Here is a 27,841-nt window from a genome sequence, read left to right as displayed (position 1 = left end):
AAAGGAAATGCGTTTCAATTGTATCTTTAAGATGTTCTAATTTTAATTCCTCTTTCAAATATTTCTCCCAAGTTTCTCATATTACTGGATTAGTATTTTAACAGTGACAGCACAGGACCATGAATCAGCTTTTATTTTTTGTCTTTATTTTTTTTTCCTGAGCATTCATAGATTAGGTGAACACCGCTAATTCTTTTACTGATTTAATAAACTGTTTTCCTTATTCAGTCAGTGATACACAAGGCTCTGAAGCACATCTAGGTTTGTTCTCACTAGCATACACTGTTAAAGTCTCATTTATGTATTGTTTTCTTAAATTATGACTTCAGTGGCAAGTTAGGAGCCAAGAACTTAAAATTAATTTACAAGCAGGCTATTTAAAATATGAATTTTGAAATTGCCATTTAATAGTTAGCTGATAGCATTTCCTTCCTTCCTTAGACCTAATTCCTAATAAATTAAACTAGGCAATATATAAAATACTGTGGAAGTTCGTATAAAAATTTGCAAGCATATATGTGTTTGAGGTGTTGCATTAAGAAATTGTAATATTCTCAGTAGCGTTTATGGACAATATCAATTTACTTGGTGTATGTCAGTGTGCTTTATAAAATTGGAAAAGACTACAATGTTGGCGGAAATATGTTGAAATCTCAGTTTTGTACAATACATCATGCTTAGAAACCAGATTTATTTTCAAATGTATTGGTCCAATTAATCTCCAGTAGGAAAAAATCACAATCAAGAAACAGCAATTGCAAAAAGGACACAGTTATTTTATCATCTTGATGATTTTCCATAGCATATTTTCACACAAGTATGATTTTCAATATAAATAAGATAACCATAATGCACAGTTACCTATAAACTAAATATACATTGTTTTCTTCTGCTGCATCAGTAATATGAACTTCTCTTGAGTATGTATGGTCGTCTAGCTTTGTTCACATGTAGCTGCCGTTTCAGAATATAGGGATTTTTTCTTTTCATTATTTCCTTATCTTGGCTTGAGTTCTCTAGATCAAAAGCATCTTGCTGAAGTAACTATAGGGTGCAAGAAGAGACACAAAGTTATCAGCTTTTTTTTGGTAATGAAGATTATAAATTTCTAGAGTTTTAAAAAGCTTTATTTTAACATCTGCCACCAAGAAAAATCTTTACCATAATAGCTGCGGATTTTAAAAAAAAAAAAAAAGGGAAGGAAAAAAAAAAGCAGCCCAAAACTCAAGACACAAAACTAAGATCGGGCTAAAGATGAGTTGAATCATATGGAGGTGATATTTAAGTTCCAGTGCAATAAATGAGATCATTGGTTTTGACTAGAGAGAAAAGCTGGTATGTCCTCCTTGGACTAAAACTCAAAATGACTGAAAACTTCTTTATGATTGTCACTTTGTAATCACTCATTTAGGCTAAACACCTCCTAGAACACCTGCTGCTTGCCGGTTTCAGCTTTTGAGCAATATTTTTATCTGCAACTTCCTACAGATAAAAAATCAAAATGTGCAATAAACAAATAAGAAATGAAATAAAGCACAAGAAAGTAAAAATTTTGTCAATCAAAATTTCTTGTACAACTGTGTTTTAAGTTTTACTTGGAGTTTTTAAAGTGTTTTGTTCAGAGTCATTCTTGCTTTATCTGTTAAGATTTCATCCATTCTCTTACCATGTTCTTCCATGGTGAAATACAGACCTACTGTCTGGCTGAAAGGCATTAAACCGAAAACATTTTTATACTCACCTCAGTATTTCCCTACAAATCAAACACTCTTACTCACTTAATTACTTAATAAATGAGTGCTCATCTAAATTCTATTGAAATGAATGGAAAGACTCTCATGGTTTCAACAGACTTTGGAGTCAATCCTCGACGAATAAGATCACAAGAACTTCTTTCATTACATAAATTGTTTATTTCAAGCCTCCTTCAATCCTTCTCCCTCTGGCTCTGTCCCTTCTTTTATTGTGTCTTAGAAACCTCTGCACTGCACAAGCGTGTTCCTAAGCTGAGAGGAATTTTTTTTTTCAATTTCATATGCAGTACTGTTAGGAGTGATGATTCCCAAGCCCCACAAGAGATGATGCAACTGCAAAGTAAGGAACTGTGATTAAGTCATATGGGCTGTTGCATATAGTCAGTTCTATGGTAGCTCCTTTTCAGCAAATAAACGTACTGATGAAGAGAGGCCTCAGAAAACTCTGGTTCTCAAAAATGTTGCAGCCTTTTGTATGGACCATCCCAGCTAATATGAAGGATTGAGAATAAGCCTGAAAATACAGAACTGTGATTCAGCAAACAAAAAAAGAATCAAGATTCAGACAGACTGTCCATGAACCTGCAGCCGCTGAAGAAACTGAGTTCACTGGAAAGTGGGTAGTGACACTGAGATATCTTTTTTCGCTACGTGAAGCAGCTTTTAGTGTAATATATAACAATGCAAGTGGATTTTGCCTGTGTCTGATCACTGCACTAAGGTAAGTATCACAAATGGACTATAAACAATCACATATTTAAGAGCAGCAATCCTCATACAGTCACAATGTCAACTTCCAGGGCCCTCTGGAGGTGTGAGGAAGTGAAAAGCCAGAGTTCCCTTGCTAGCGGTTTCCTAGCAATGATAAGTCCAGAATACCTAGTAAAATTACTTGTATACATGGGCATGTGTCCATGCATTTTGAATCCAGTGTGCCTTAGGGCCTTAAAAGGGTTTTCAGAAACTCTGCCTACATTTAGTTATGCCTCAATAAATCTGCAGTAACTGCATGTCTGTTAAGCAGATATTAACTTTGTGTTCTGGCATAGAGCGCACTTTCATGTGTTTGGTTCCCTGGAATGGCTACAAAGAGTGGTGAAAGTATGTAGTTAAGAATAGTTCTCATTTATCCATGGGTCATTACAAAAACCAGACACTCAGCTCATAAGAAACTACATTAACTCACAACTCTTTCAATAAGAGGCATATTAGAGGTATTAGAGAATATAAAAAAGGGAAGGAAAGCTCAAAGAATGTGACGGGGTTCACATGGATATGGATTTTAAAACCACTACAAACAGAGCCTGAGAGTTTAACAGCAGTTGAAACATGCATTTGCGACGGTTTGTTATACCTCCCAATGCTGAAAGGCTCTGCTGTGGCAAACTTTTCGGAGTTGATATACTGTCAGCATTGCTTCCAAGCTGAAGCCATCCAGAGCAGCAGGAAACTGTCTTCCTGAAACAAGATCCTCTTCATCTACCTCTACTATTTCTCCCACTTGGTTGTTTACGTTGTTGACAAGATTGCAGACATTTAGCAGGGTCATTTTCCAGTAAGGAAGTTTTGCTCTGTTAATCTGAAAATACAAATACCCACTATTTAAAGTGTTGCATTTTTTGTTTTGTTTTTTAGTAATGACGTGTGACATTCAAACATTTTGGTAGGAAAAGGTTTGTGTGTTTGAAGTACTTTTCATCTGCTCAAATTTTAGACAATAATTAGAGAGTACTGAAATTAGGACAACTCATTTATTAAACACACCAAGTCTGCTTCCCCACAGCCTTACCCCCCAGGTAGATATACACGATGAAAAACTAAACTACTACCAAACCAGAATGGTAGCATTGCATAGACATTCTGCACAGGTGCAAACAAAAACACAGATGGAAATTAATATACTATAAATTCACAGGTGTAAATCAGGACAATGAGTCAAACCCACTGGATAAATTCCCAGTACTGGAATCCAAGGTGGATGCCTGTGGTTAACTAGACGCTCCTCCTCAGTTCAGAACAAATACCAGTCATTTCAAAATTCCCTGAGAAAAGGAACGGAGTCCGTGCTTCAGGGCAAGCTGTCTGATGAGGCTGGGTCTGAAGTTATGGAATCTGTAAGCCCCAGGAGTTTTGGATGCTGTAGAGTCATGAGCCTGGGAGATGTGAATCGAAGAACTATGAGCTTGGATCAACATGGAGCAAAGATGAAACAGAGCTGCGCAAACAATGTATTCCTGATTTGGTAACTGGATTAAAAAACTCAGACCAACTGTATTTAGGTGGTCCATAATGGACGTGTTCAGAGATGTTACAGAAAGACAGAGATGGAGAAATTTCACTATGTTTTGTCTCAAATTTTGCTTGCTCCAGTATCTCGCATTATTTATGAGCTATTTAAATTTTAAACCCTTTTAAAAAACTTTGAGAAAAATAATACTAGTACTGTTCTTTCCAAGCAGTTGTGGCAGTAGTCTCCTTTAGTTTTGATTGTCAATAGAAAAATGTAAGTGAAAAACCTAATAACCCACTATTAATTATTTCTTTCAAATCGTATTTCCTTTAGTGGTGAGTATAGAAACTAGTTTCCTTAAACTAGAACTGGCGACATAGCAAGCTCCAATCAAAAGCCAAATAGCAAACTCCTATTCATTACTGGCAAGGGCTTCCTTGATGCGCACATTAGGATTACACTTTACCTATGAACTGAAATGCAGTTGCTTCTTTTCCTGGATGTACAAAGTTAAATATAGGTATTACATTAACACAGACATGTCCTTTTACATACTGACAGCATTAATCAAGAGTCTGGATGCGGTGCGTACTTAGCTGAACATCAGGTAATCACATAATGTGTTGTTTCTTTAAAGCATCTTCCTAACAAAGGGGCATTGTATGCAAGACATGCATATTCACACTTTACTAGGGAAAAGAAAGAAAATGGAGAAGAGTGAGTAAGAAACACAAAAAGCTGGCATCACTATTAGCATTAGTTACAAAAAAATCCCTTTTGGCCATAGTCATTACAGTCTGCAAGCATACTTCATTTGTTAAGGGAGTCTAATTCCCATTAGTACCATGCATACATCACCTCAAAGAATTTTGAGTACACCTGCTTCTGACTTACACTGCTGCCAGCTCACAGAATGGGACTATAAAGCATTAAGAACTTCAGTCAAGAGTGAAGTATTTTTTTTAACTGAACATGAAGCTCTCCAGATTATGTCCAGTCACTGAACAGAGCAGTCACGTTACTTTTCTGCTCTACTTCACTACTGCAGCAAGCATTACAATCAGACAGCTTTGTTTTATAGGTTATGGGAAATCTCTGAGGCAGTTATCCTAAAGGAATATGTGAAAATACAGTTTAAGATGACCATAACCCAAATGTTCAGATACATTTCCAATGTGTGATAGATTTTCCACACAGGTCTAAGCAATACCAACTACAGTTGCTCAAGACATGTTTTGGAAAACACCTACACAAGAGATCAAGGAACCCGTATCTGTCAAGACGGAACTAATTTTTTTAAGATTAACTTGAAAAATATCTGGGAGTGATCTGAAGGAACAGAAGAGGCTGCAGCAAGAATCAGAATTTAAAAGTTATTAATGCTGAAGTGAATATAATGTATGCATTTCCATTGTTGAACATGCTTCTGAAATAAGACTCAGATATAAGGTTTCCCACACCTCATATATCTTGAAAGAGAATTTTAAATCATCTAAGAAACTGAAATGAGCTTGAGAATATTTCCTTCTTTAACAACAGGCTTGTCCTATGAGACATTAAAGAGAATCCCAAGATATAACTTCTATGATATCTTTTTCTTTCCATTTCTAGTTGAATGATACTCCTGACAGTTTAAGATACTTTTCATGTTATAATGCATACCTCCAAAATACTATATTTTTTTTTAGAAGAAGAAAGTTCAATTCTCTGCTTTTTATATTCTTGTCTGTATCTAGTGAAAGCAGATGAAAAATAAATTCATAACTAAGGAAAACCCAAGGTAATGTAGGATCTCTGTGGTTCCTTTTCAGAATAGTAGTGGAATTTTTCAGAATGTAACCACAGAAATAATAAAACTCTCTGTCTCAGAAATAATAATACTCTCTGTCTTTAAGCAGATATAGTATTGAGTTCTGTTACAGAGGAAGTTCTTCCATGGTGTATACTAATGCCTGTACAGGAAGTCAGTAAACTCCTAGGCAGCTGTAACCTTGTCTGCCTCTGCCAAGGAGGCTAAACTGTCTGGGCACATACAGTCAGCAATAGGGATATAGGCATCCTAGAACAGTAAGAAGCTCAGAGGGTCCGAGACTTCAGAAAATTAATGTGAGTGGGGATCCCAAAGGTGGAGTATATTCTAGTGATGATATATTCTCCAATGAAACAGTTTTTTTCTTTTTTTTTCTTTAATTAACCTCATCTCAATCTTCTTTGAGTTAAGGACATTCTTCATGCAAGTGGTGGTTTCAGGCAAGCATTTAGGAAGCTAGGAATAGAGCTATCTATTTGATACAAAAGAAAGACAGCCAATAACTGTCCGCATATTTGCGACACTTCAGGTTGTGTTGTCTTACCAGATCTTCTATATGGCTCTTTGGATTTGCTCTTAGAGGAAAGACTGGTAAAGCATTTTAGGGACTTGTTTGATCCCTGTATCTTCTTTGAGATGTAACAGCAGGGAAGGGTATTAAATGTTGAATACAGGTCGTAATAAGCACAGACATACTTCTTTAAAGATGGAGAGTGATTCAGTGTATAGATTAATGAGAATTTTGAAAAGGGCCAGTAAACAACTGGACAGCAGTCTGTGAAGTCAAAAGCATATAATAACTCTTTCCATAATATTGGATAGACTACTGAATATTGCAAAAGGTGTGTGCTTAAACCCTAGCTGTAGTCTTGATATCATACTTCACAAGTGCCTGCTTAGGAAGATTTTTTCTGTCAAATGCTAGAACCACAAGTAATAATCCTCTTTGCTGCATTTTTTAGATCTGAGCTTTCATAAACAAGTTTTTTCTTTTTTTTTTCTTTTTTTTTTCCCCCATCTTAATGCTATTTAAATTGTCTGGATTTCCCTTGCTGCTTGTTACCAAGTCAGTGTCAAAGATGGTTGAGGGTAATTGCCCTCAACTGGAACCAGATCTCAGGCACAAGACAAGATAGTTATTACACATACCATCCTCAAATTTCTCTCTCACACCAGAACCATATTTGATCTAAAGAGGGTTAAAAGCTGGCAGAGGAAAACAGAAAAAAAAAAAAAAAGATCTTGGCATTTCAGTAATGAATGGAATAGCGGTATGCCTCTTGTAGAAGCATTTATGCACACTTTTTAGTGGTTCCACCATGCCTTTTTTTGATGTCAAGAGACAATATGTATTGAACTAATGAATTTTAGATGTTGATTTAAGGCAGTATAATGTAGAATTAAAGCAATGTCTCCACCATGCTTCTACTGCTTCTGTCAACTTCAGGTGTCACTTGACTTATGGTATATACCATAAGGAAAATGAATAACAAGCTACATGACATACAACAACATACAAGAGTATTATGGAAAACATCATTACATTATCAACTGGTGCACTATATTTATGCATTTTTAGTTACCTGAGATTGTGCTCTGTGCTGAGAGGGAGGAAAAGATGGAAGTGGAAATTAGGTTCACAGTTCCACTAAAGTCAGTAGCAGAAATACCAATAGCTGCAGGGTTTCCTCCTAGGGCATACTATGCTTTGCCACACAGAGGAAGAACTATTTTTGTCAGTCTCCTACATTTAAACTTGTCTTAGGAAAAGAATATCTATCAAATCTTTCTGTACGTTAGAGAAGCAAGTGGCAAACAGGTTTATTTGGCATCTAAGGTTAATTACCATGTCAGTAAAGAACATGGGAACCTAAGAACTGCCAGACTAGATCAAAATAATGTATTTTCTGGCCTCATTTCTTATTCTAGTCTATTCAAAGGATCCTGTGAAAAAGCTCACATATAAGCAAATACAGTAAATAGAAGACAGAATTCTTCCAGGCAGGTTTTGTCCTTAACTTTCAACTAGTCATTCGTTTATGAAATTCCTTTTTTTGAAAATTTTTAATTTCTCATTTTATTTTCCCTTGAATTTAAGCACCACTTGAACTTCATTAGAACAAAATATTAAAACATTCAACCTTAAGTCCATGGCATTTGTTTCACGGTTTGTTCTTTAATATGTTACTGAAGAAATATTAGACATACATATATTTTTAGATCATTTGTGGAAAATAACAGTGTTGAGAAAGTGTTTGTCTATCAGCCTGTTCAATACGTATGTACAACACTTGCTGCTTCACCTTGTCAATATGAGGTTGGAACTGAATTTTTATCTATCTGTATTAAATAATATGTACATCATTCACAGTCTGGCAACTTGTCAAGGAAATGTAATTTATCAGATTAGTATTTTCACATGACGGTGAAAACTAACACTGTACTAACAGTTCCTGTACTAACACTATGATTAATTTCTTAAACCAAGCTCAGCATACGTATTAACAGTTTTTGCTTTATGACTGTCTTAATTTTATACACATATAGGAAAAGTTCTGCATAAAAAAAGCACCTAGGGATTTGACTCAAGGTTAATTTAGCTTTCATCAGGCATAATCCTATTGGAAACACATTTCCTTATATCAATTTACATCTCTGCACATAACAGTTTTGACAGTTTAATGAAAGTAGCAGTGTTATGAGCGAGGAGCACTTTTAGTATGTCACATCAACACCTTTAAATTTCCTTTGAACGGGAGAAAATCTTGCACCAAAATAATGTCTAGCACAGAACTTTTTGGTCTAGACCATAGGTCATTACTTTCTGCAAAGACCTCTGAGTTTGTAATGAGAATTCATTTGCTCCCTATGCGTCAGCTAAAGGAGGAAAAATAATTACCTTTGATGTGTACATATTGGTCAATAAATCTGCTTCGAACGCTTTCATTTCCTCTTCTGAATCTGGGAATAAACCAGAAACATATGTTTATTATTTCATCATAAATCATGGACATTTCAATTCAGCATACAGAATTTAGATATATCAATATATCAATGAATTCTGAAAACCAAACAAACAAACTTCGATAAAAACACAGAAAAGTGATCTAGAGAGACTGTGAGGAGCCTTCAGGTAACAGCAACATTATGTTAAAATGGATACTCACTCCCTTTTTAAAGCATGATCAAGCTTACTGAAGTGAATGAAACGATTCATTAATCTCAGCTCACTGGTAGACAAGCCCACTAGTCTGAAGCCCTTTCAGCAAACAAAGCTTCATTCTTCATTCAAAATCAGTATGATTTTCATAATCATTGTCACTTCTGCTTACTTCAGAAGAAGATTTTTGATATTTATTTTCAAAGATATTTCTTTAAGTAGCAGCTAAGTATTTAGGTGAATGCCAGTTACGATTACTTGACAAGTTTTAGTCTTGACTATTCTTGCTTAAATTAGGAATATTTTTACTGATATGAGGGAACTGAGCTTCACCAGTTTGTGATACAAGCTCTTGACAATGCATATACCAAAACAAAGTACTCTGACTGAAAGTCTTAGGACTTTGTTTACTCATTTAATTGACCTTTGATAGATCAGCAGACTTGCAAGACCTGTGATATGGTGAATACAGTAAAAATACAGTAGAAAGACAAAACAGCCACAAACTTTTCTGCTTTGTGCTGTACAGAATCATAAGGAAGATCTGGTGCCTTGAAAATGTAGCACCAATCACAGCTCAAAGATGAGCTGTATACAGGAATCTGTTAAGTCTTCAGGCAAAACAGAGTTCCACATGGCTTTTAGCTTTCCTGGAATACCAGCAGTCCAAAGCCAAACAAGATGCTTACTTATATTTAAAACCCAATTAAAATCTATTCCATATTCATGTAAGTCATATCTCACTTTCATTAAAATTACCAATGCTGTTGGCATGTAACACCCTACCACAGAATCTGTGGATAGATTCTGCCTATGCCTTTGTTTCAGAGATCATCATCATGTTGTGTCACTATCTCTCACAGAACATGAGACTATAAGGGGCCTTTTATACAAATATGTGCTAATCTGTCATAGATTTCTGCCAGCACAGGAAGCCAACCATTATAATGCTCTTAGAAATCGATCGTATTCAATCTTAATAAAAAGATCTCACCACCACCACACTGTTGTTTCTTATTTGGGGAATTCTTCCAAACTATAAATGGTTATTCACCTTCTTCCAATTTCAAGCCTAATTTATTTCTAATTACAAATTTATTAATGGTTTGTATATAACTTCCTTTACTATAAAGCATACCTTTCTATTTGTAATATTTACCCAACTCATATTTTTTGAGAGCAACCACAGCCCTTCCCAGCTTAGATATTTAGGGTGTGCTTACATGGTGACTAGCAAACAAATGGAAGATCACTGTGCCTTTTGGACATAAACCATACCCCCGAAGTCCCATAAAAACTTCACTGAAAGGCTATGCCCAGAGCTATTAGACTCTCATCTATTCTCCTCTCTTGTAATAGCCTTGTACTCCCCAGCTCATCAGAGTGGCCCTCCTCTGTGCCTGATACGATCTCAAGACAGCACAGCATAGTACAGTTCAGGTCAGAAGCCTCAGTACTTTACCTCAATGCTTAAAATTGGCTACAGGAAGTAGCTCTCTTACGCATTTTTTTATTTTGTTCAATTTTCACGGCTGAAAAAAACTTAGTATCTCATAAAAAAATTGAGGTCAGATAATATGACCAAGTCTTTTATCTCCTCACACATTTCCAACAGCTGTGTTTCTCTTAAAAGGAGCTTTTAATAGGAACTTCTATTATTTCCTAAGCTATTGCATTTTCTACTGTTGCACTACTTCTTGTTTCTATTATTCATTTCCTCAAAAACTTTGTGTTATGCTGATCTTCCTCTGTAGTGATGCTCCTGTTCACCTTTGCACTACCAACACATTACATTCACTCAGTTTTTTGCACTGAAGTTCTTATCGAAAATATTAAATAACACTGGTTTGTAGATCAGTATTGCAGCAAGTCACTAGCAACTACTCTCCAACCTAACGCCTTTCAACCCTTTCAGCACTACTGGTTTTCAGCATTACCTAATCTCTTAACCACTTTACCATTAGCCAAAGTTCTGCTGGCAGCACAAGTTCACCTCAGCTGAATTTCTACTAATGACAGCAGCAGCTCCTGTGAATGGGTGAGCAGCACACGTGTGGCAGCATCGTGATTTGTGGTGTCCTGGGTCATACCAGCTGAGGACAATGAAAGGACTTGTGTCTGGTTAGCACCTGGTTTTTATATTCTATAGAAGATAGCTTCCACACCATCAAGGCTGGAAGATAGCTGCAGACATGGAAGACAGGTAGGTATTAAGAAAAAATTTCATTGAGAAAAGAAATCTGGAGGATGTTAATTAGGAGGCTGGTCAAGATTCCTTGAGTGAAGAATAAAGCAAGGCTTGGAGGATGAGAAGAGAGCACATCCAGATAACACAGGAGTGAAGGAGACAGATGAGGAGTAAAAGCATAAAAAGAGCAGACTCTCAGAGAGCAATGTATAAAAAGTCTGATTACACATTATTGTTCAAATCAGAGGGAAATTCACACAGTTTGATATCCTCTTGATTCACTTCTTACTGACAAGAAATATAGCTTCTATTAATATATCCACCTTCTACAGGAATAGTTACATTCTACAGGTACACACTTTCCCCTGAGGGCAAATATTTTCAAAAGAATATTGAAATGAATGATCATTTTCTTTATGACATAATTGTCCATAACTTGTCCCTTCCACACAATATTCTCCATGGCGTTTCTCATTTAAACACAATTTCAAATTTTCAAGCAAATAAGCCGCCTTGTCAGTTACACATACAATTTTGTTTCTGCATTTTTTATAAGCCTATTTTAATTTCCACTGGAATTTTTTACTTTAATGGCTTTCATTCAGGCTCTATGAACAGTTGAATTTGAAACTGCCTCACTGAAAAAAAAAAACTGGTCAAGTATTTGTTTAAACAGCTTCAAATATATGGGGAGAAAATAATAAATATTAAGCCTTGTCACTAGGATTACCACCTCTCTACAATATATAGAATGATTATGTTTAAACTGTGAAAACATGCAGGTATTATATGTGTTAAATTTTTCTTCTGAGGGGAATACAAATTAGAATATTTCATCTAAAGTGAGAGTTAGGAATTCTGAGTTCTCCTGAATACTGAAGCTGGAAAATGAAGCTAGGTATAAATTTACTCTTTACATTTTGTGGAGTTAAAAAATGAAGTAATTTGCAAGTTAGTTAAGATGAGATTTTGAAGCCTATTCTGCTTCATATCTGTGTGTGTACACCTGTTTAATTGCCACTATATCTATTTTTGGTCATAAACTTAGGGCATAAGTGACACACACTTAGCTGTGTCATTTTCCAAAGGAGCAGGCAATGTATTTTAATACATGATCCTCTTTTTTTAGGTTTCTAAAGCAATTGCTCTTGGAGTAGAAATGCACTTATATCAACCTTCCTATTGTGTGATCTGCATCTGATTCAGCATTTTTTGTCATAATTTCAGATCAGTTACTAGCACTTTTTTCCCCAGAACACTGAAATTCTATTTCTGCCACTAAAAAGTTACTAAAGCGCATATATATCCACGTCGATTTGGATTATGGCAGCTATTCATCTGATTTGCAGAAATCACAATTTTTATGATAGTTTGGAAATACACGGTATTCAATAAATCACAAATGAGGCACCATAATCAAGCAGATGGTCTACACTGATGTGTCTTTCCAGTGACTAGTCTACACTAACTGCCACGGTATGGATGCTGTGCAGAGGAACGGTTTTCATGAAGGGAGAAAGTTATCGGAGTGACAGAAAAAATGATGCTGGCCAGAGCCCGTTATCAGGGCAGCTCCTCGGCGCCCGCTGGGTACCAGCCGCGGTAGCCTGAAGCGACTTCACCTCCTTTCTGTCGGTCCCCCCCAAGGCTCCCGGATCGCCTCGGTGCGACCGGCCGGAGAGACTTCGGGGGACGGCGGCGAGCGCCAGGCTCGCGCCGTGGGGCGCGCCCGGGCGGAGGGCGGTGCGGTGCGCCGGCGGGGCTTACCTGAGCAAAGGCTGCAGGAGGCCAAGGCCAGCAGCACCACGCACACCAGCTGGGCTCTCATTCTTGCTGCGCCGCCCTCTAGAAAGTAAAGTCCATAAATCCTGGGGAGAGACGGAGAGAGAGAGAGAGAGAGAGACAGACAGAGCCGCTACGCGCCCTCCGCACGCGCGCTGCCGGGCGGCTGCAGGCACCAGACGGGGCACCCCGACCCTTCCCCAACTATATAAGCCGCGGGGTGATGTCACGGCGGTCCCGCCATCGCCTCCTGATGAAGCGCCCTCCCTCCTCCCCCTCTCCTCCCTCCCCGCTCCCGCTGCCCCCTCCCCGCTGCTTCGCGCCCGCCAGCCCTGACGCCACTGGCCGCCTGACGCACGCGGAGCCTCGCGGGGCGCGTAACGGGGTGCGCAGCGAACCCCCGCACCCGCGGGGCGCGACGGAGCGGGCCTTTCCTGAAAGCGAACTATCCTCTAATCTGGAAAAGCCCTGAAATAATTATCTTTTTATTATTTAAAATAAAAGTTACCGCCGTTTCTCGGACCGCTGGCGCGTGCTGTGCGCTGGGTCTGGGGCGGGAAGCGGCTGCGCCTAAACTTGAGCACCGCGCGGAGCGCCGCGGTCCCCTTGGGGTCGTCGTCTGATGCGCTTTGGCTGTCATCTGTTTTACAGTTCCCTGCAGCGAGGGAAAAAACGGGGAGAGAACCGCACACCTGTCACGGGCAGGGGTGTTAAACCGGGGATGGGCAGGGGGTGTGACATCGGGCATGGGCAGCGGTATAACCCTGGGCATGGGCAGCGGTATAACCCTGGGCATGGGCAGGGGTGTCACATCGGGCGGGGCGGGGGGATGGACGGGACACACGTCTGTGTGAGAGAGGGAGCGATGGAGAAAGATAACGGGAAAGTTACTTGATAGATATTTCTCATAGATGCGCAGAAAGATTTAATACCCGACACGGCGAGACTTCTTATTACTTCTGCAGAGCGCTTGCCATGAGCTGACAGCTATGGTTTCAGAAGAGTGAGCTCTCCTACGAGACGTTTGTGTAAGATGCACTTTCCCTGGTTGCATTTTACAATAGTTGTATTTCCTCAACCACCAGCAAAGAGCAGGCTCCGCGAACAGCATCCAGAGCTCAAGACCCAGTAAAACACGCAGGGGACCCGACGCGGGAGGCAGCGCAGCGGCGGAACGGGCGTGCACGGCCTCGGGCGGCGCCGGAGGTGGGGGGGGGAGGTACGGGGAGGGGGGCGCAAGGTCCCCCGTCGCTTCATCGCACGCCCTGCCCTGCCCTCCGTGCGTGCGGGGGAGCCGGTGTCTGTTCCGGGTCCTCCTGAGCCATAAAACCCAAAGGAAATTATCCGAAGCAGAGGGTAGGGCAGGTTAATCTTTAACGTATATAAATGTAAAGCTGAAACCTCGCATCAGCCTCCCTCGCACAACTGCTTTTACTGTGATTTTTCTCAGATACAGACAAATGCTCCATCTGTTGAATGCAGATATTACAATGCGGAACATTTTGATCTCTGTGAATACATTTAAGGACAGATACACATACCACATATAGCAGAAACGCACTCCGTGAGCGGTAGATTCTGCTAGCGTGGATGTTCTCTTCACTGCAGAAAGTTGCCTTTAAAATGCAAGGAGCAGTGACGGGTGCTGCTTTCCTCCCGTACCCTCTGTGCCCATCAATGCGACTGAACAGATTCCGCAGAAACAGAAAACCACAGAATTCTCAAAATCCTGCCACAAGGAACACCTGGTGAGAACAGTTTAATTAACTGAATTCCTTCTTCCCCGAATCAAATTTTGCAGCACAATAAAATTTAAATTTGAATGTTGTTTTGGTTTATGGTCAAATAAATACACGCAGAAATAAAGTTGAGTGCATTCCAGTGGTATTAGCTGTTTAAGAACACGGATTTTTGCATACTGTTGGGAACACATCTTTCTGTCCTACTAAGAAAGAATTTAAAAACAAACAAACCAACCCCCCAAAACACGTTTATCACATTGTATGGGCTGTGCTAGTCTGCCAGAAAGTTTCAGCTATCGCTCATCTGCCTTAGCACGGAGGTTAGATTATATAGGCACTCACACTCCCCTCTAGTCCCATTTTCTGTTATTTTCATGATGTAGAAAGACCAATCTGCAGCTGATTTTGCTCTGTGGGTGTTCTGCAGTTCAGAAAGCTCTATGAATGAGAATCATATTTCATAGATATTTTCTAGTGCCTACTCTCTGTCACAGATCTCTTCAATAGTGTAATTGCCCATATTCTTATGTAACTGGAATTTATAAGAATGAAGTTTCTTTTTTTCCTCAAGAAGGGCGTAATTGCCATTTTTCCTGCCATTAAAATCTGTGATAACCTAATTGTTGCCTTTTTTTTTCTCTCCTAAGATACTAATTATTAGTGATTTTAAGAGGATGAATGTATGGTATGTTATGGGCCATTATCTTTTTTATTATTGCTCTGTTTTCATCTTTTCTTTTTTTTTTTCCCCCTGGAAAATGATAAGGCAAAAACTTCAGTGTTAAAAATCTTCTTTGCTTTCTTATCACGTTGAGTGTTCTTGACGTATTATCTTCAAGTCCCCTGGATCAAGCACAACTGAGCTTCGACAATTATAGTTTTTTCTCAGTAGAATTGAACCGTCTTCTGTTTCTCAGATGCTCCTTTACTTACTTTTTCTACTTCTTTCCTACATCCGTAGCTTCTGCTGCTGCCTTAAGAATTGCATACTAGGAATTTTAACCCTTTTAACAGTTAATTCCCTAAATCACCTTTACTTCCCCAAGTCATCTTCATATCACATCTCCTAATGAGAAATGTGCTCCAGGGCTTTTATAAGAAAAAAATCCTCTTTGCAGATCTGTCTCCTTCTCTCCCTCTTTCTTTTAAAATATTCCTCAGCTAAAAAAAACATTTATAACTATTCATTAGTGTCAGTCAGCTTGGGAAACTCAGTTTATCTTTACTTGCCCTCAATGTGTAATTTTAACAGCCTGTCCAGGCCTACAAATCAGCTCCATTCACAACTGTGAGGCCTCTGAAGATAATGAAAGAATCAGGCAAATGGCAGATTCATGAAGGAACAGATACATGAACCTCCATTTACTTTGTCACTGGAACATAAAGCTACCATCATAACATATGGATGACACCAAACATAAAAGCCATAATCACCAAACAGAAGGAGAAAACCATTCTGCTAATGATCTTGCAGTAGAGGGTACTGAAGACTATAATAAGGAACAGTGATGTTCCAGTTAGCAGTCTCATGCCTTGGGAACAGAAAAGAAAAACAGTGAAAATGAATGGAAGGCAATTCAAGCTGTTCTCATAAAATATATTAACATCTGAGAATTTTTGTCGATTTCTTATTTTTTTATGTTTTTTAGCCAAACTTTGTGGTAGTTACAGAAGTATGGAAACTAGAAGAGGAATCATTCTGGAGGCGGTCAGCAAGGCAAAATTTCGTACAGCAAACTGGCTTAAGATGCTCACTCACAATCTTAAATTTGAATTTAGTTGTGGTGATTAAGCTGTTTTGCCCCTACAGCAGTTTGCCTATTAGCAGTTTAGGTTAATATGCTGGGCGGAAGACTGGTGACACAAATTAATTTCTGTCATGTCAGCTCAAGGGACAATAAGGTCAAGCAAAACAGCAAGACAGGGAACAATATTGAAAGCACATTTAAAGCATAAAGCATAGTCAGACAATGCAGCTGAATTTCCCAGGCATTGTGAGTTCTCAGCATCTCTTTCTCTGAGCTTAAAATATGCCTATGGTTTTTATTCTGTTTGGTCAGGACAGTGATGCTCAAAAATTGATGGTGTGTTTGCTTACTGAAAATCCCGGAGACCACCTGTGCTGCAGAGGATATCAGAAGAAAAAATCAAAAGTATAAAGGACATGATGCTTAACACACTGGGTCATTCCTAAATAAAACATTAAGCACCCTCTCTACTTTGAACTCAATCTCCTTTAGCCATTCTGTGATTCGATTTTATGTATTTGTGAGGTTGTGCACTTTAAGGAAACCTTGAGGAGTCAACTGAATAATATTCAAGAATTTACTGCTGTAGAAAAAAAACAAACACATAAGCAACTACGTTATTATCTGAATCAGAAATATTTCTTAATATGCAGCAAATCTATGCCATGTGTAAGGAGCTGCAAATAAGCAGAAACTTCTTGGACATCTAATGAGCTATTTCTTTATGTGGCCTCTACATATGAGGTCTACATGCATGGCAGAGCTTTTTTTCTTGATGCTTTGACTCTTCAAACAGCAACAACATCTCAGTACCCCAGGGGATCATGATTCTCAGATCACAGAAAATTGTCTCCACATCATCTCCACAGAATGATCTGAAGTATCATTTCTTCTTTTGGATTCAATTTTTTTTTTTTTCCATTAAAGCACGGGCATTACATTTTCAGGACTCTGAGATTCCCTAACCCTTCTCCTGACAAAATACATTTTGTATTTCCATTACTATAAAGCAAATACAGCATGTATGCATCTACACACCTACAGTTAAAACTACTAAAAATGTGAATCTTTTGGTCATATATATATGTGTAAATGTTTGGAAATTGTTTAGGAAAAGTCGTTCGAGATTAAAAAAAAAAAAGGTCATAAGAAAACAATCTCCACTCCTGCTCCTAATTTCCATTCCTTTTTTTTGGCTTTTACTAGAATCCTCCTGAGAAAGCAAACAGTGCAGTTAGAAGTGCCACCACAGTGTGTCATGGGAGATATGCTTTGGGCACCTCCTCCTTGCTTTCACCTCTCAGAAATGCATTCTCAGGCCAGACTGCATCTTTTGCTTTTCTCTGATTACACATTTTCCCCAAATACCTTAGTTAATCAATTTTTCATTTCTCTCCAGTGAGCTATGAATATTTTAATTTAAGTTTCAGGATATAATATATACAATGGACATGGGTGAAGAGCCTAATAGAACTTTGTTGAGGATTGCATATTCATGTAATCCACTGTTCACCAGAGTGATCATGCTTTGAAATTTTGTGTTAAACTCATAAAATAGTTACAAGATGCAAAATTATTGCTTTATTAGTGTTACTGTTGGACTGATCAGATAACAATGATTATCTACAGTTCCTGAAAGAGCAAAATGAGATTGATCTGAATTCACAGAATCACAGAATCACAGAATCACAGAATGTTAGGGATTGGAAGGGACCTCGAAAGATCATCTAGTCCAATCCCCCTGCCGGGGCAGGATTGCCTAGACCATATCACACAGGAACGCGTCCAGGCGGGTTTTGAATGTCTCCAGAGAAGGAGACTCCACAACCTCTCTGGGCAGCCTGTTCCAGTGTTCAGTCACCCTCACCGTAAAGAAGTTTTTCCTCATATTTAAGTGGAACCTCCTGTGTTCCAGCTTGCACCCATTGCCCCTTGTCCTGTCAAGGGATGTCACTGAGAAGAGCCTGGCTCCATCCTCATGACACTTGCCCTTTACATATTTATAAACATTGATGAGGTCACCCCTCAGTCTCCTCTTCTCCAAGCTAAAGAGACCCAGCTCCCTCAGCCTCTCCTCATAAGCGAGATGTTCCACTCCCTTAATCATCTTCGTGGCTCTGCACTGGACTCTCTCTAGCAGTTCCCTGTCCTTCTTGAACTGAGGGGCCCAGAACTGGACACAATACTCCAGATGCGGCCTCACCAGGGCAGAGTAGAGGGGGAGGAGAACCTCTCTTGACCTGCTGACCACACCCCTTCTAATACACCCCAGGATGCCATTGGCCTTCTTGGCCACAAGGGCACACTGCTGGCTCATGGTCATCCTGCTGTCCACTAGGACCCCCAGGTCCCTTTCCCCTACGCTGGTCTCCAACAGCTCTGCCCCCAACTTGTACTGGTACATGGGGTTGTTCTTGCCCAGATGCAGGACTCTACACTTGCCCTTATTATATTTCATTAAATTTCTCCCCGCCCAACTCTCCAGCCTGTCCAGATCTCTCTGAATGGCTGCGCAGCCTTCCGTTGTGTCAGCCACTCCTCCCAGTTTGGTGTCATCAGCGAACTTGCTGACAGTGCACTCTATTCCCTCATCCAAGTCATTAATGAATATATTGAATAGAACTGGTCCCAGAACCGACCCTTGCGGGACTCCGCTAGACACAGACCTCCAACTGGACTCTGTCCCATTGACCACTACTCTCTGGCTTCTTTCCTTCAGCCAGTTCACAATCCACCTCACTACCCGATCATCCAGACCACACTTCCCCAGTTTAGCTGCAAGGATGCTGTGGGAGACCGTGTCAAACGCTTTACTGAAATCGAGATAGACCACATCCACAGCTTTACCATCATCTATCCACCGGGTAACATCCTCATAAAAGGCTATCAAGTTGGTTGAGCATGACTTCCCGTTGGTGAAGCCATGCTGAGTGCCCCTAATGATCCCCCTATCCTTGATGTGCCTAGAGACAGCACCAAGAACAAGTTGCTCCATCACCTTTCCGGGGATGGAGGTGAGGCTGACCGGTCTATAGTTCCCCGGGTCCTCCTTCTTGCCCTTTTTGAAGACTGGAGTGACATTCGCTTTCCTCCAGTCCTCAGGCACCTCTCCCGTTGCCCACGACTTAGCAAAGATGATGGAGAGTGGCCTAGCAATGACTTCCGCCAGCTCCCTCAGCACCCGCGGGTGCATCCCATCAGGGCCCATGGATTTATGGACGTCCAGATTGCTTAATTGGTCCCTGACCCAGCCCTCAACTACCAAGACAGATTCCTCCTCTATCCTGACTTCTTCTGGGGCCTCAGGTGTCCGGGGCTCCTCAGTACAGCCTCCAACAGTATAGACAGAGGCAAAGAAGGCATTCAGTAACTCTGCCTTCTTTTTATCCTCTGTCTCCAGGACCCCCACCTCATTCAGAGGGGTGACTCTCTTTTTCCCATGATATTCAGTTTTTGTCTGCAATTATTCCTCAGTTTTCCCTGGAACGTGGTAACTGAAGACATGCAGTATGCACTGTTATATTACACTGGTTTAATTATGTCACATAAGTAGGAATTGGACTCTGCGCTGTGAAACTCTTGAAATCATTCTATTTTGTCTTTCCTGCCACCTTCACAAATTTCTTAAATAATCGTGCCCTTTCCTTGTACCCAAGAGACAATTTCACTTTAACTAGTTATTTAGGAATCACAGGCCATGAAAAGATTTTGAGTTAAAAATACTGAGGAATATTTCCTCTGTGCACAGTAGAGTGGCAGCATGTTACAATTACTGTAAATCAATGAGATTATGCTGCGACCTTCATCTTGGCCAGATACAGGTTCTTCACCAGGAGTCCTTAAGAGGTTTCCTAACAACCAGTAACCTCTTCTTTTTTTTTTTTTTTTTTTTGTAAAAGGGAGCCTCAGGAGTCATGGACAGCCTTCCACAGTTCTTCTACTGCAACATGAGAAAAGACTAAGAATCACAGCCTCATTTCATAGAAGTGTTTCCCTTATTCAATTTGTAGCTATTTTTCCTTGTCTTCTTCAGAAAATTTAATTAAGCAGGGCAGAAGCACTGGTTTTAAATTTATTCCTCATATACAAGGTGCTTGGTTTGACCATTTATGAGTAAAGCATTTAAAAATAGTCGTTAAATCTGATTGGTTTTGATTTAGGAGTAATCCTTAGAAGCAGAATATGAATTCAAAGAGCTGTGGTTTCAGTACTGTGCCAGCATGTACATTCCAAGTATACAATCCTTCTGCAACTTCCAGCCTTTTTACCTATGAGGGATGGAAAGCATCTATGTAATTTGCACATCTGTGAACTGAAATTTGCATGCATAGCATTTAAGAAATTCCTTGGAGACTGAAAAGCAGACATCTCAATAAAGACAGACAAAGTGGTAATAAGAATACATGTTACAACAGCAAACACAGGCAACCAATCATTTACAACATAAGCATAAACATAACCGACAAAGAAAGAAAGCAGCCTTTCTGAAAAATAAAATAAGGCTTTGCAGCTGAAGAATATTTTACATTTGCATAACACCTTTCAATTTCAGTGCTTTACAAACATTAATTAACTATAGCCATGTCTAAACTAGAATACAGCTTATAAATATACACTGCTCTGGGGAAAAAAAAAATGTTTGTCATCTGTGGCAGCCTATACCAGCCTTGTTTTTACTGGTAAGGCTTATCACAGGGAATGCTGAAGAGCTGCAATTTTTACCTCTATCCCTTATCAAAACTATCCCTTATCAAAACCATCCAGAGCAGTGCATCCTCCTGGACAGGAGGATGTCATGATAGTAGTTCCACATCTGCGATCGCCATCCATATCATAACGGCATCAAGCCATGGTTCACTGGCTCCTCTCTCTCTCCCCCCTCTTCCTCCCAACAGAAATATGTTAGATTGGCAAGAGAACAGTTGTGCTGTTATAACTGCAGGTAAACTAGGGGATTCAGCAAGCACAAAGCGCTCACGCCCCAGATTAACACGGTGATGTCAGCTATGCCTTGTGCTGTAGACATGATCTCAGCTTAAAACCACCCCCCTGGTGCATTGATTTGTGCTACTGGAGCCATGTTTAATTGAGACCCAGAGGGGACTGTTTTCTAATCACTCGATGATGTAGCCCCAGTCCTGTAAACACCTCCATACATGCCTAATTTTAAGAAGATGAGTAGCATGACTCAAATGCTAAAACTTAAGTTTGTCTGTATCTGTAAATTGCATGTACCCACACTGAGGAACAGGAATTGTTGATTTAAACAGTGAGGCCTGGATTGCAATTCTTGATTTTAGTGAGATACCTATGGAATACTTTGGGCATCAACTGAAAATATGTTAGCAGTCAAAGATTACAAGTAGGTTTGAAGAGCATTACATTTACTTGATGGTGCCCTGTAACATTTCACATTGTTGATTCAGGTAAAACTGAAACTTGAAAATCAGGGATAAGTATTTAGGGCAAAGAGACAAACTTCAGTTTCTTTCGCCTTTGTGCCCCATTGTCCCCAGTCTCTCCTGAGTGAACAAGTGCTCCAGCTGTATTCACTGGTAACTGATGAGACAGCTTGATATTCACTGTTAGGGCTAAAAAGTAAAGGACAGCTTTGCATAGATGTAGATACAATGGTCTCACTCCATAAGGCCATATCTTTACGAGCAGGGTAAACATTGGAAGTGAACCTCTCTGCTCCTATTTCAATGAATATCACCAAAGGGAAAAGGTTTATTTAAACAGACGAGGTCTCTCTGCTGTGCGAGCAGCCGGCTGAGGTATTAATGCGGAAAGAATAATGTTAGATAGCATCCCCATAGAGCTAAGGGGTGTTAGAAGGTGTGCAGGAGTTCAAAAAGTTAGCAGGTGTAGCATGTTATCTATGGCAAGCTTACACTGGTACAGCAAGTAGAGGTAGCTCCTACTCCCTGCAGTCTAAAGCCACAGAAGAAGGATGTGCATCACGGACCAATGCCTCAATTAAAGTGGCAGATGCATTCGATTAACCCTCTTTATGGGTTTTCAGATAGTCAACTCTTATTGACCTTAGTAGAGAACACAGGACAACACTGACCAACTTTACCAGTCTCCAAAGTTTCTCAGAAACATCAACATTAGAGGTAAGGCGTTGGCTATTGTTTACACGTTTGTTTATAAGAGGTAGTTCAGATATAATGCTGACTTCATCAGATAGCCTGTGCTGGGTGATCCTGTACATTTCCTTTTTCCAGAATAGGGCCTGCAGTTGTGTTTTGAAATGCAGACACCAGCACCATCATAACACAGCCTACAGCCTTTGTACCAGGGTCAGATTCAATACACGTTTCTAACAGCAATTTTCGCTATGGAGGACAGAAGAGAATAGGACACTTCTCTGCCATGCGTAACAACCATTCCAGCTCCTCCCTGCCACCATACACTGCTGCTAGATATCAGTCATATTTGCAGTGCTGAACCTGTACTTTTGCATATATACTTTAATAGTAGCAGTTTCTTGCCAGATCATACTCTTTGTGGTTATGTAGCTGGTTGTATATACCAGTCCTGGTCACAGATTTATGCACCCAACCAACGAGATGGGTTTTTTTTGAGTAAGGCCTTCAAGAAATCACACAGGCTTACATAGTCAGTCATAATCACAGTCAGGTATTGACCATCTTCCCCCTAATGCTACATCTTCTAACATAAGGGAGCTAGGCTTGAATAGTAAAAATATCCATACATATTAAAGTCAGTGGGAGTTAATTATCTAAACATCTTTGTGGATTTGGACTGAGGCAACATTAACTCAAAAGACTCTATACCTTTTTATTAGATAACTATATTTCCTTTATACTGTTTCAGGAATTAGGATACTAGAAGCCGTCGGGATGGGTAAGAAACCAGTGGAGTATATTCCTTTTATCCTCTAGAGTTTGGGTGCCTGGGCCTTGGGTAGTTTTCTTGCTGAAATAATAATTAACAAATTAGGTGGGAAAAACTATATGCTTGACCAAGAGGCACAAAAGAGTTTCAAAGGAGCAATCCTTTACAAGGAGGCAAGTCTCCTCCATTGTGAGGAATTATACCCCAGTTCAATACAGGGTAACATCTTCAGGAGCAAATGTACATCTTGACATACGTATCTCTGCTATGTAAACTGTCTCATCCTTCTATTTTTTTTTTTTGGTCTGTCAGATGCAAACATGCATCTCACATGGCTTTCCGCCCTTTGAAAATCTTCCTGATATTAGCTGGTCTGGAATGCTATCTCTGGCATCTCTATCAGAAATATTCAGGCATGTAAAATCCTCCTAAACCTTTCATTAGAGACCTATGTCCCTTATTGGAACTAATGCTAAATCTGTGAAAGAGCAAATGTGTCTTAGATTTCTGAAGGACTCAGATAGTTTTGATTGTATTATTCTATTTGAAAGAGACAAAGCCACTAGAAAATACAATATCAAATATTCCACCCCATCTGGAGAGTAACCTCAATACAGCTTTATCTTTTTTTTATTTTCATTTCTGTGTCTTAAATTGGTCCTATTTGAATTGCTTTATTCTGAAGTTAACACCAGGTTTATTCTTAAATTAATGTTTTGTGCAATAAATCCGCCTTCCAGCTAGGATGAAAGTAAGAAATTTTTTTGGATATGAATTACCAACCAATGTCATGAGGTTTTTTTTTTTTGTTCTCCTAAAGGACACCACACACTTGTGATTCACTGCCCCAGAGATCAGTCTTTCCTAACACATTTGCAGTTGTTCGTTTGTGTAAGAAGGCCTTGATCAGACAAAACTCTCACTGGCTTCAATGCAAAAGCTTCAAAAAAGCACATAGAAATGTGAATTTAATTTTCTCCAGGTATTACATCATATGCAGATTCCTACTCTGCTGATTTTTTTTAATAAGAAATGGAGTGAGAGAAAGATTTAGAAGCTGCTTCAGCCTAGAATTTTCATATGTTGTGTATTAGAAGATTTCTTATTCTTTATGATGCCCTAATTTCCTTTAAAAGCAATACATGAACTGGCAGTGTGCCAGTATAAGATTATGAAACAGCAGCTTTCTGCCACTGTGGAATTATCTGTAATACTTCCCATGTTCCCCTAGACGAGATGAGATGAGGCAGGGGAGGTGTAAACGTTTGCTTCTGTCCTTCACAAAAATAGACTGCAAGGATGGAGTTATTCTGATTTTTAGGTAGGGTTTGAGTATTTTTCATGCATGACTGGAATCTAGCAAGGAGAGAAGGCTTGTATCTTAATGTGCATCTGGCCCACATGTGAGCCAACATCTGGAGAAGATGTCTCTCTCTGTGCAGGAAGACGAGAACAGACATGCTGGAAGCATACACCAGGAAAACAATATCAAGGATTTTGGTGTAAAGTTGAAAACTGATAGGCTTAATGGGTGCAGGTACTGACAGGATCTCAGGGACTGGCATTAAAGAACATGACAACTCCCTCTATAATGACTGGAGTAGTGCACACCTCCAGGGGGCATTTGTTTCAGATGTTTGTCTCTAAAAGATGTTCTCATTCAGCAAACAAGAGCACACTCAGAGGCTTGTTTTTTTCTCAAAATCATTTTCAGTTGCAAAGGTCAGTTCTAAACACTGTAAAATAGACTTAAATTACCTAAAAACGAGTTCCTCTTTTGAAATATCAAATAATGACCCAAAGTTAAATAATGAACCAATTGATCCAGCTCAGTTGATCCAGAAGCTTCTGAAATAGAGCCACAAGAAAAATAAAGTATTACTTCTGTATATGTGTATATTTGAGGAATCAAACCTGACCATGAGCATGCCAACAGTTTATTTTTAATTCCAGTGAGAATGTGTTACTCTGTTAAGAAGCAATTTTAAACACAACATTCAAAAAGAGAGCTAAACTCTACATATAGGGTATGAAGACTCCTTAACTCAGAGGCTATCTGGTGGATACGTGGTCCTTGTCCTTAAAGCTTATGTGATTAAAATTTGGGTAGGAAGAGGAGGGACAATAACATTATTCTCCAGTTTGTGGTTTGAAACCATTTATTCTTCTATTGTGTGAACCAAGATCTTGGGAGAATCCTAACTAAATGTAAACCTCAGAAAACCATGAAATATTAAATGAATGGCACACTGTCATTGCAGACCAAAAAGCATACAATTAATATTCCCTTCATTAATTGCATAGTGGAGTGCAAAGCATATCATCGTTAATGGAGGTTTAAAGTCAGGGGGACAGTTCTGAGAGTATTTCCATAGATTCTTCCTGTATTCCTTTGCTTTCTATGTGTTTAAAAGTCTTCAAATTATTGAAAATAATACTGCCAATTGCTTATCTACAAATCCTATGCTCATCTTTTCCCATTTAGTGCTACAAGGACTGTCACTGCTTATCCTTGGATGTAGTCAGCATAAGAATAAGCAGCTTTTTTCAGAATATGGAGTAGGTTATAGTACACTATGCAAATTTAGCATATCTTTTGAAAGAAAAAATTGCTATATAGAAAAAATTTTATCAAAGATATTTAGAACCCTATATTATATTTGTATCAAAAAAGTATTTGTGTCATGTTTTTAAATATAGAACATTATTTTCTTTGTGTCTCTTCTCTTCAACTTCTAAATCCTTTCAGTAATTGGAATTTTCTTTGGTGTACCTGGTGTGTTTCCGATGTGTCTTTCACAATGGATGGAGTTTGAGCTACAGCTCCTGGAGGTGTGCTCAGATTAGTTTTAGGTTTTACAATAAATCCTCTACACCAATTATTGGTGACCCAGGTATGGCAGCTTGGGACACAGCAGTTCATCTGTACTGCTCTTTTTGACTTAGATGCCACAATAGTCAGAGCTGCTACTAAGTCAGGCACTTACACCAAATCCCATTGCAGCATGCTGCAAAAACTATTATGAAAAGTAATTATATGATATGTTTCATAAGAGGATTAAAAAAAAAAAGTAGAGTATTAGATAGATCATTTAACCCTGTCTGCTGTTTCCACGATTACTGTGCAAATCTGTAGCAGGTGAAAATTTAGTTCATGTCTCTTAACACATTTTAATCAAAATTAGAGTGAAGAAAAAGGATCTGCTAGGGAGCTGGAGAAAAGACACAAGGAAAGGAGCAATTGTCATGTTACGTCCAATCGTTAACAGAAGAGTTACTCGACTAGATAACACCAAGTGCCTTGCTGGCCTCATATCCTGTCTGCTAGTGGGCACTAGCAGATGTTTAGGGAAGAGTATAAAAGCAAGGCAAATATGAGGTAGTCTCTTTACTTCCAGCATCAGGTAATCAGCGGTTCAGCAATTTTCAGAGCTGAAGGCTTATTTGGACCATTATATTTAATAGTCCCTGCAACAGACAGAAGGATGTTCTTTCATATACCTCAACGCCCACTTAATTTGCTTCAGCCTCTTTATTGCAGACTGTTCAAGTACCTAACTGACAAACATTTACACCATTACAGAAAGTAATGGGACCACATGAAGGAGGAGAGTGTTGTAAATGTAGAAAATGGTAAATTCAGTCCCAGAACATCATCTCAATACCTAAAGAAAGCAAGGAAAGAAAGAGATTTGGGACTGGATGAAGAATATGCTGACTGGGACAATCATGTGATGACAAAGAACTTGACTCCACATCTGGGGAGTTGCTCCCTGCTTTGAGATATATTCTGAGGAGTACTTGGGGCTTGTAGAATGTAAAAAATAGTTCTGTATCTGCAATATTGAATAAAAATCTGCTTACAGATGGACAAGCTGCCTGTTTTTTTTACTGCTATATTAAAGCAGAGGAAAATCCTTACATGAAAGTCCTCTACAGAGGTCACAGCAGCTGAGGTGATGCTACATCTGGACCAAATCTGCAAATCAAAAGTAACCTGTGAGGTTTACTGTACTTAGGACTATGCCAGTAGCTAGTGAGCTGTAGGGGAAGGAAGGGAAAAAAAAAAGAGGTTTGGGAAACAGCTGGACTGAGGCAATAAAGACCCAAGAACCCAGTGATTTTTGTGACCTCTGTTGGCCATATGCTCCATGGTTTTGCCTAATCTCTTTTTTAACTCATTCGTATTTTTGTTCTTACTGACATTTGCAGTCAGAAGGCAGTTCTGTCATTTACTTCCAAGAACAGGGTTTTTTTGTGTATGTTTAACTATGCTGTCTGATTATTTCTTTCAGCAGGCCTTTGAACTCCTACTGTGAGAAATAACTGTTTCTTATTTATATTCTCCATGATATAGATTATTATGTACATCTTTTCTAATAATCAAATATTCACCTTCCTTCAGATTCGAGAGTCTTATCTCTCTACTTAATTTCTTATATATTAAGCTATTCTGTATATTAAAACTCTCTCACTCTATCCCTTTTCAGATGGGGTACCTGGGGTATTCAAAATGTGGGCTTAGAATGAATGTTTACACTGGCATAATGAGCTTTTCCACTT

The 27,841-nt window shown here is 39.2% G+C and overlaps 1 protein-coding gene across 1 annotated transcript; it reads right to left on the bottom strand.

The window, feature by feature from the left end:
• Nucleotides 1-897: 897 nt before the first annotated feature.
• Nucleotides 898-12,970, bottom strand: NTS (neurotensin). The gene is made up of 4 exons (XM_068402294.1): nucleotides 12,910-12,970; nucleotides 8,694-8,755; nucleotides 3,109-3,333; nucleotides 898-1,044 (listed from the first exon to the last, which is right to left on the bottom strand). The coding sequence occupies exons 1-4, from the start codon at nucleotides 12,968-12,970 to the stop codon at nucleotides 898-900; spliced, it is 495 nt and encodes a 164-aa protein (XP_068258395.1).
• Between the last annotated feature and the right edge of the window lie 14,871 nt (nucleotides 12,971-27,841).

The sequence above is a fragment of the Nyctibius grandis genome, chromosome 5, assembly GCF_013368605.1.
Source record: "Nyctibius grandis isolate bNycGra1 chromosome 5, bNycGra1.pri, whole genome shotgun sequence".
NCBI classification, from domain to species: Eukaryota; Metazoa; Chordata; class Aves; order Nyctibiiformes; family Nyctibiidae; genus Nyctibius; species Nyctibius grandis.
Note: the sequence above shows the minus strand (reverse complement) of the source record. Positions and strands in the feature narration are given on the sequence as shown.

Bases quoted from the DNA above. Each gene is read 5' to 3' on its own strand.
- NTS (XM_068402294.1), bottom strand. From the start codon at position 12,970: ATGAGAGCCCAGCTGGTGTGCGTGGTGCTGCTGGCCTTGGCCTCCTGC. The intron at 3,334-8,693 runs GTAATTATTTTT...TTGTATTTTCAG, and splicing joins CCAATATGTACACATCAAAG to ATTAACAGAGCAAAACTTCC. The intron at 1,045-3,108 runs GTATAACAAACC...TGCACCCTATAG, and splicing joins GAGCCTTTCAGCATTGGGAG to TTACTTCAGCAAGATGCTTT.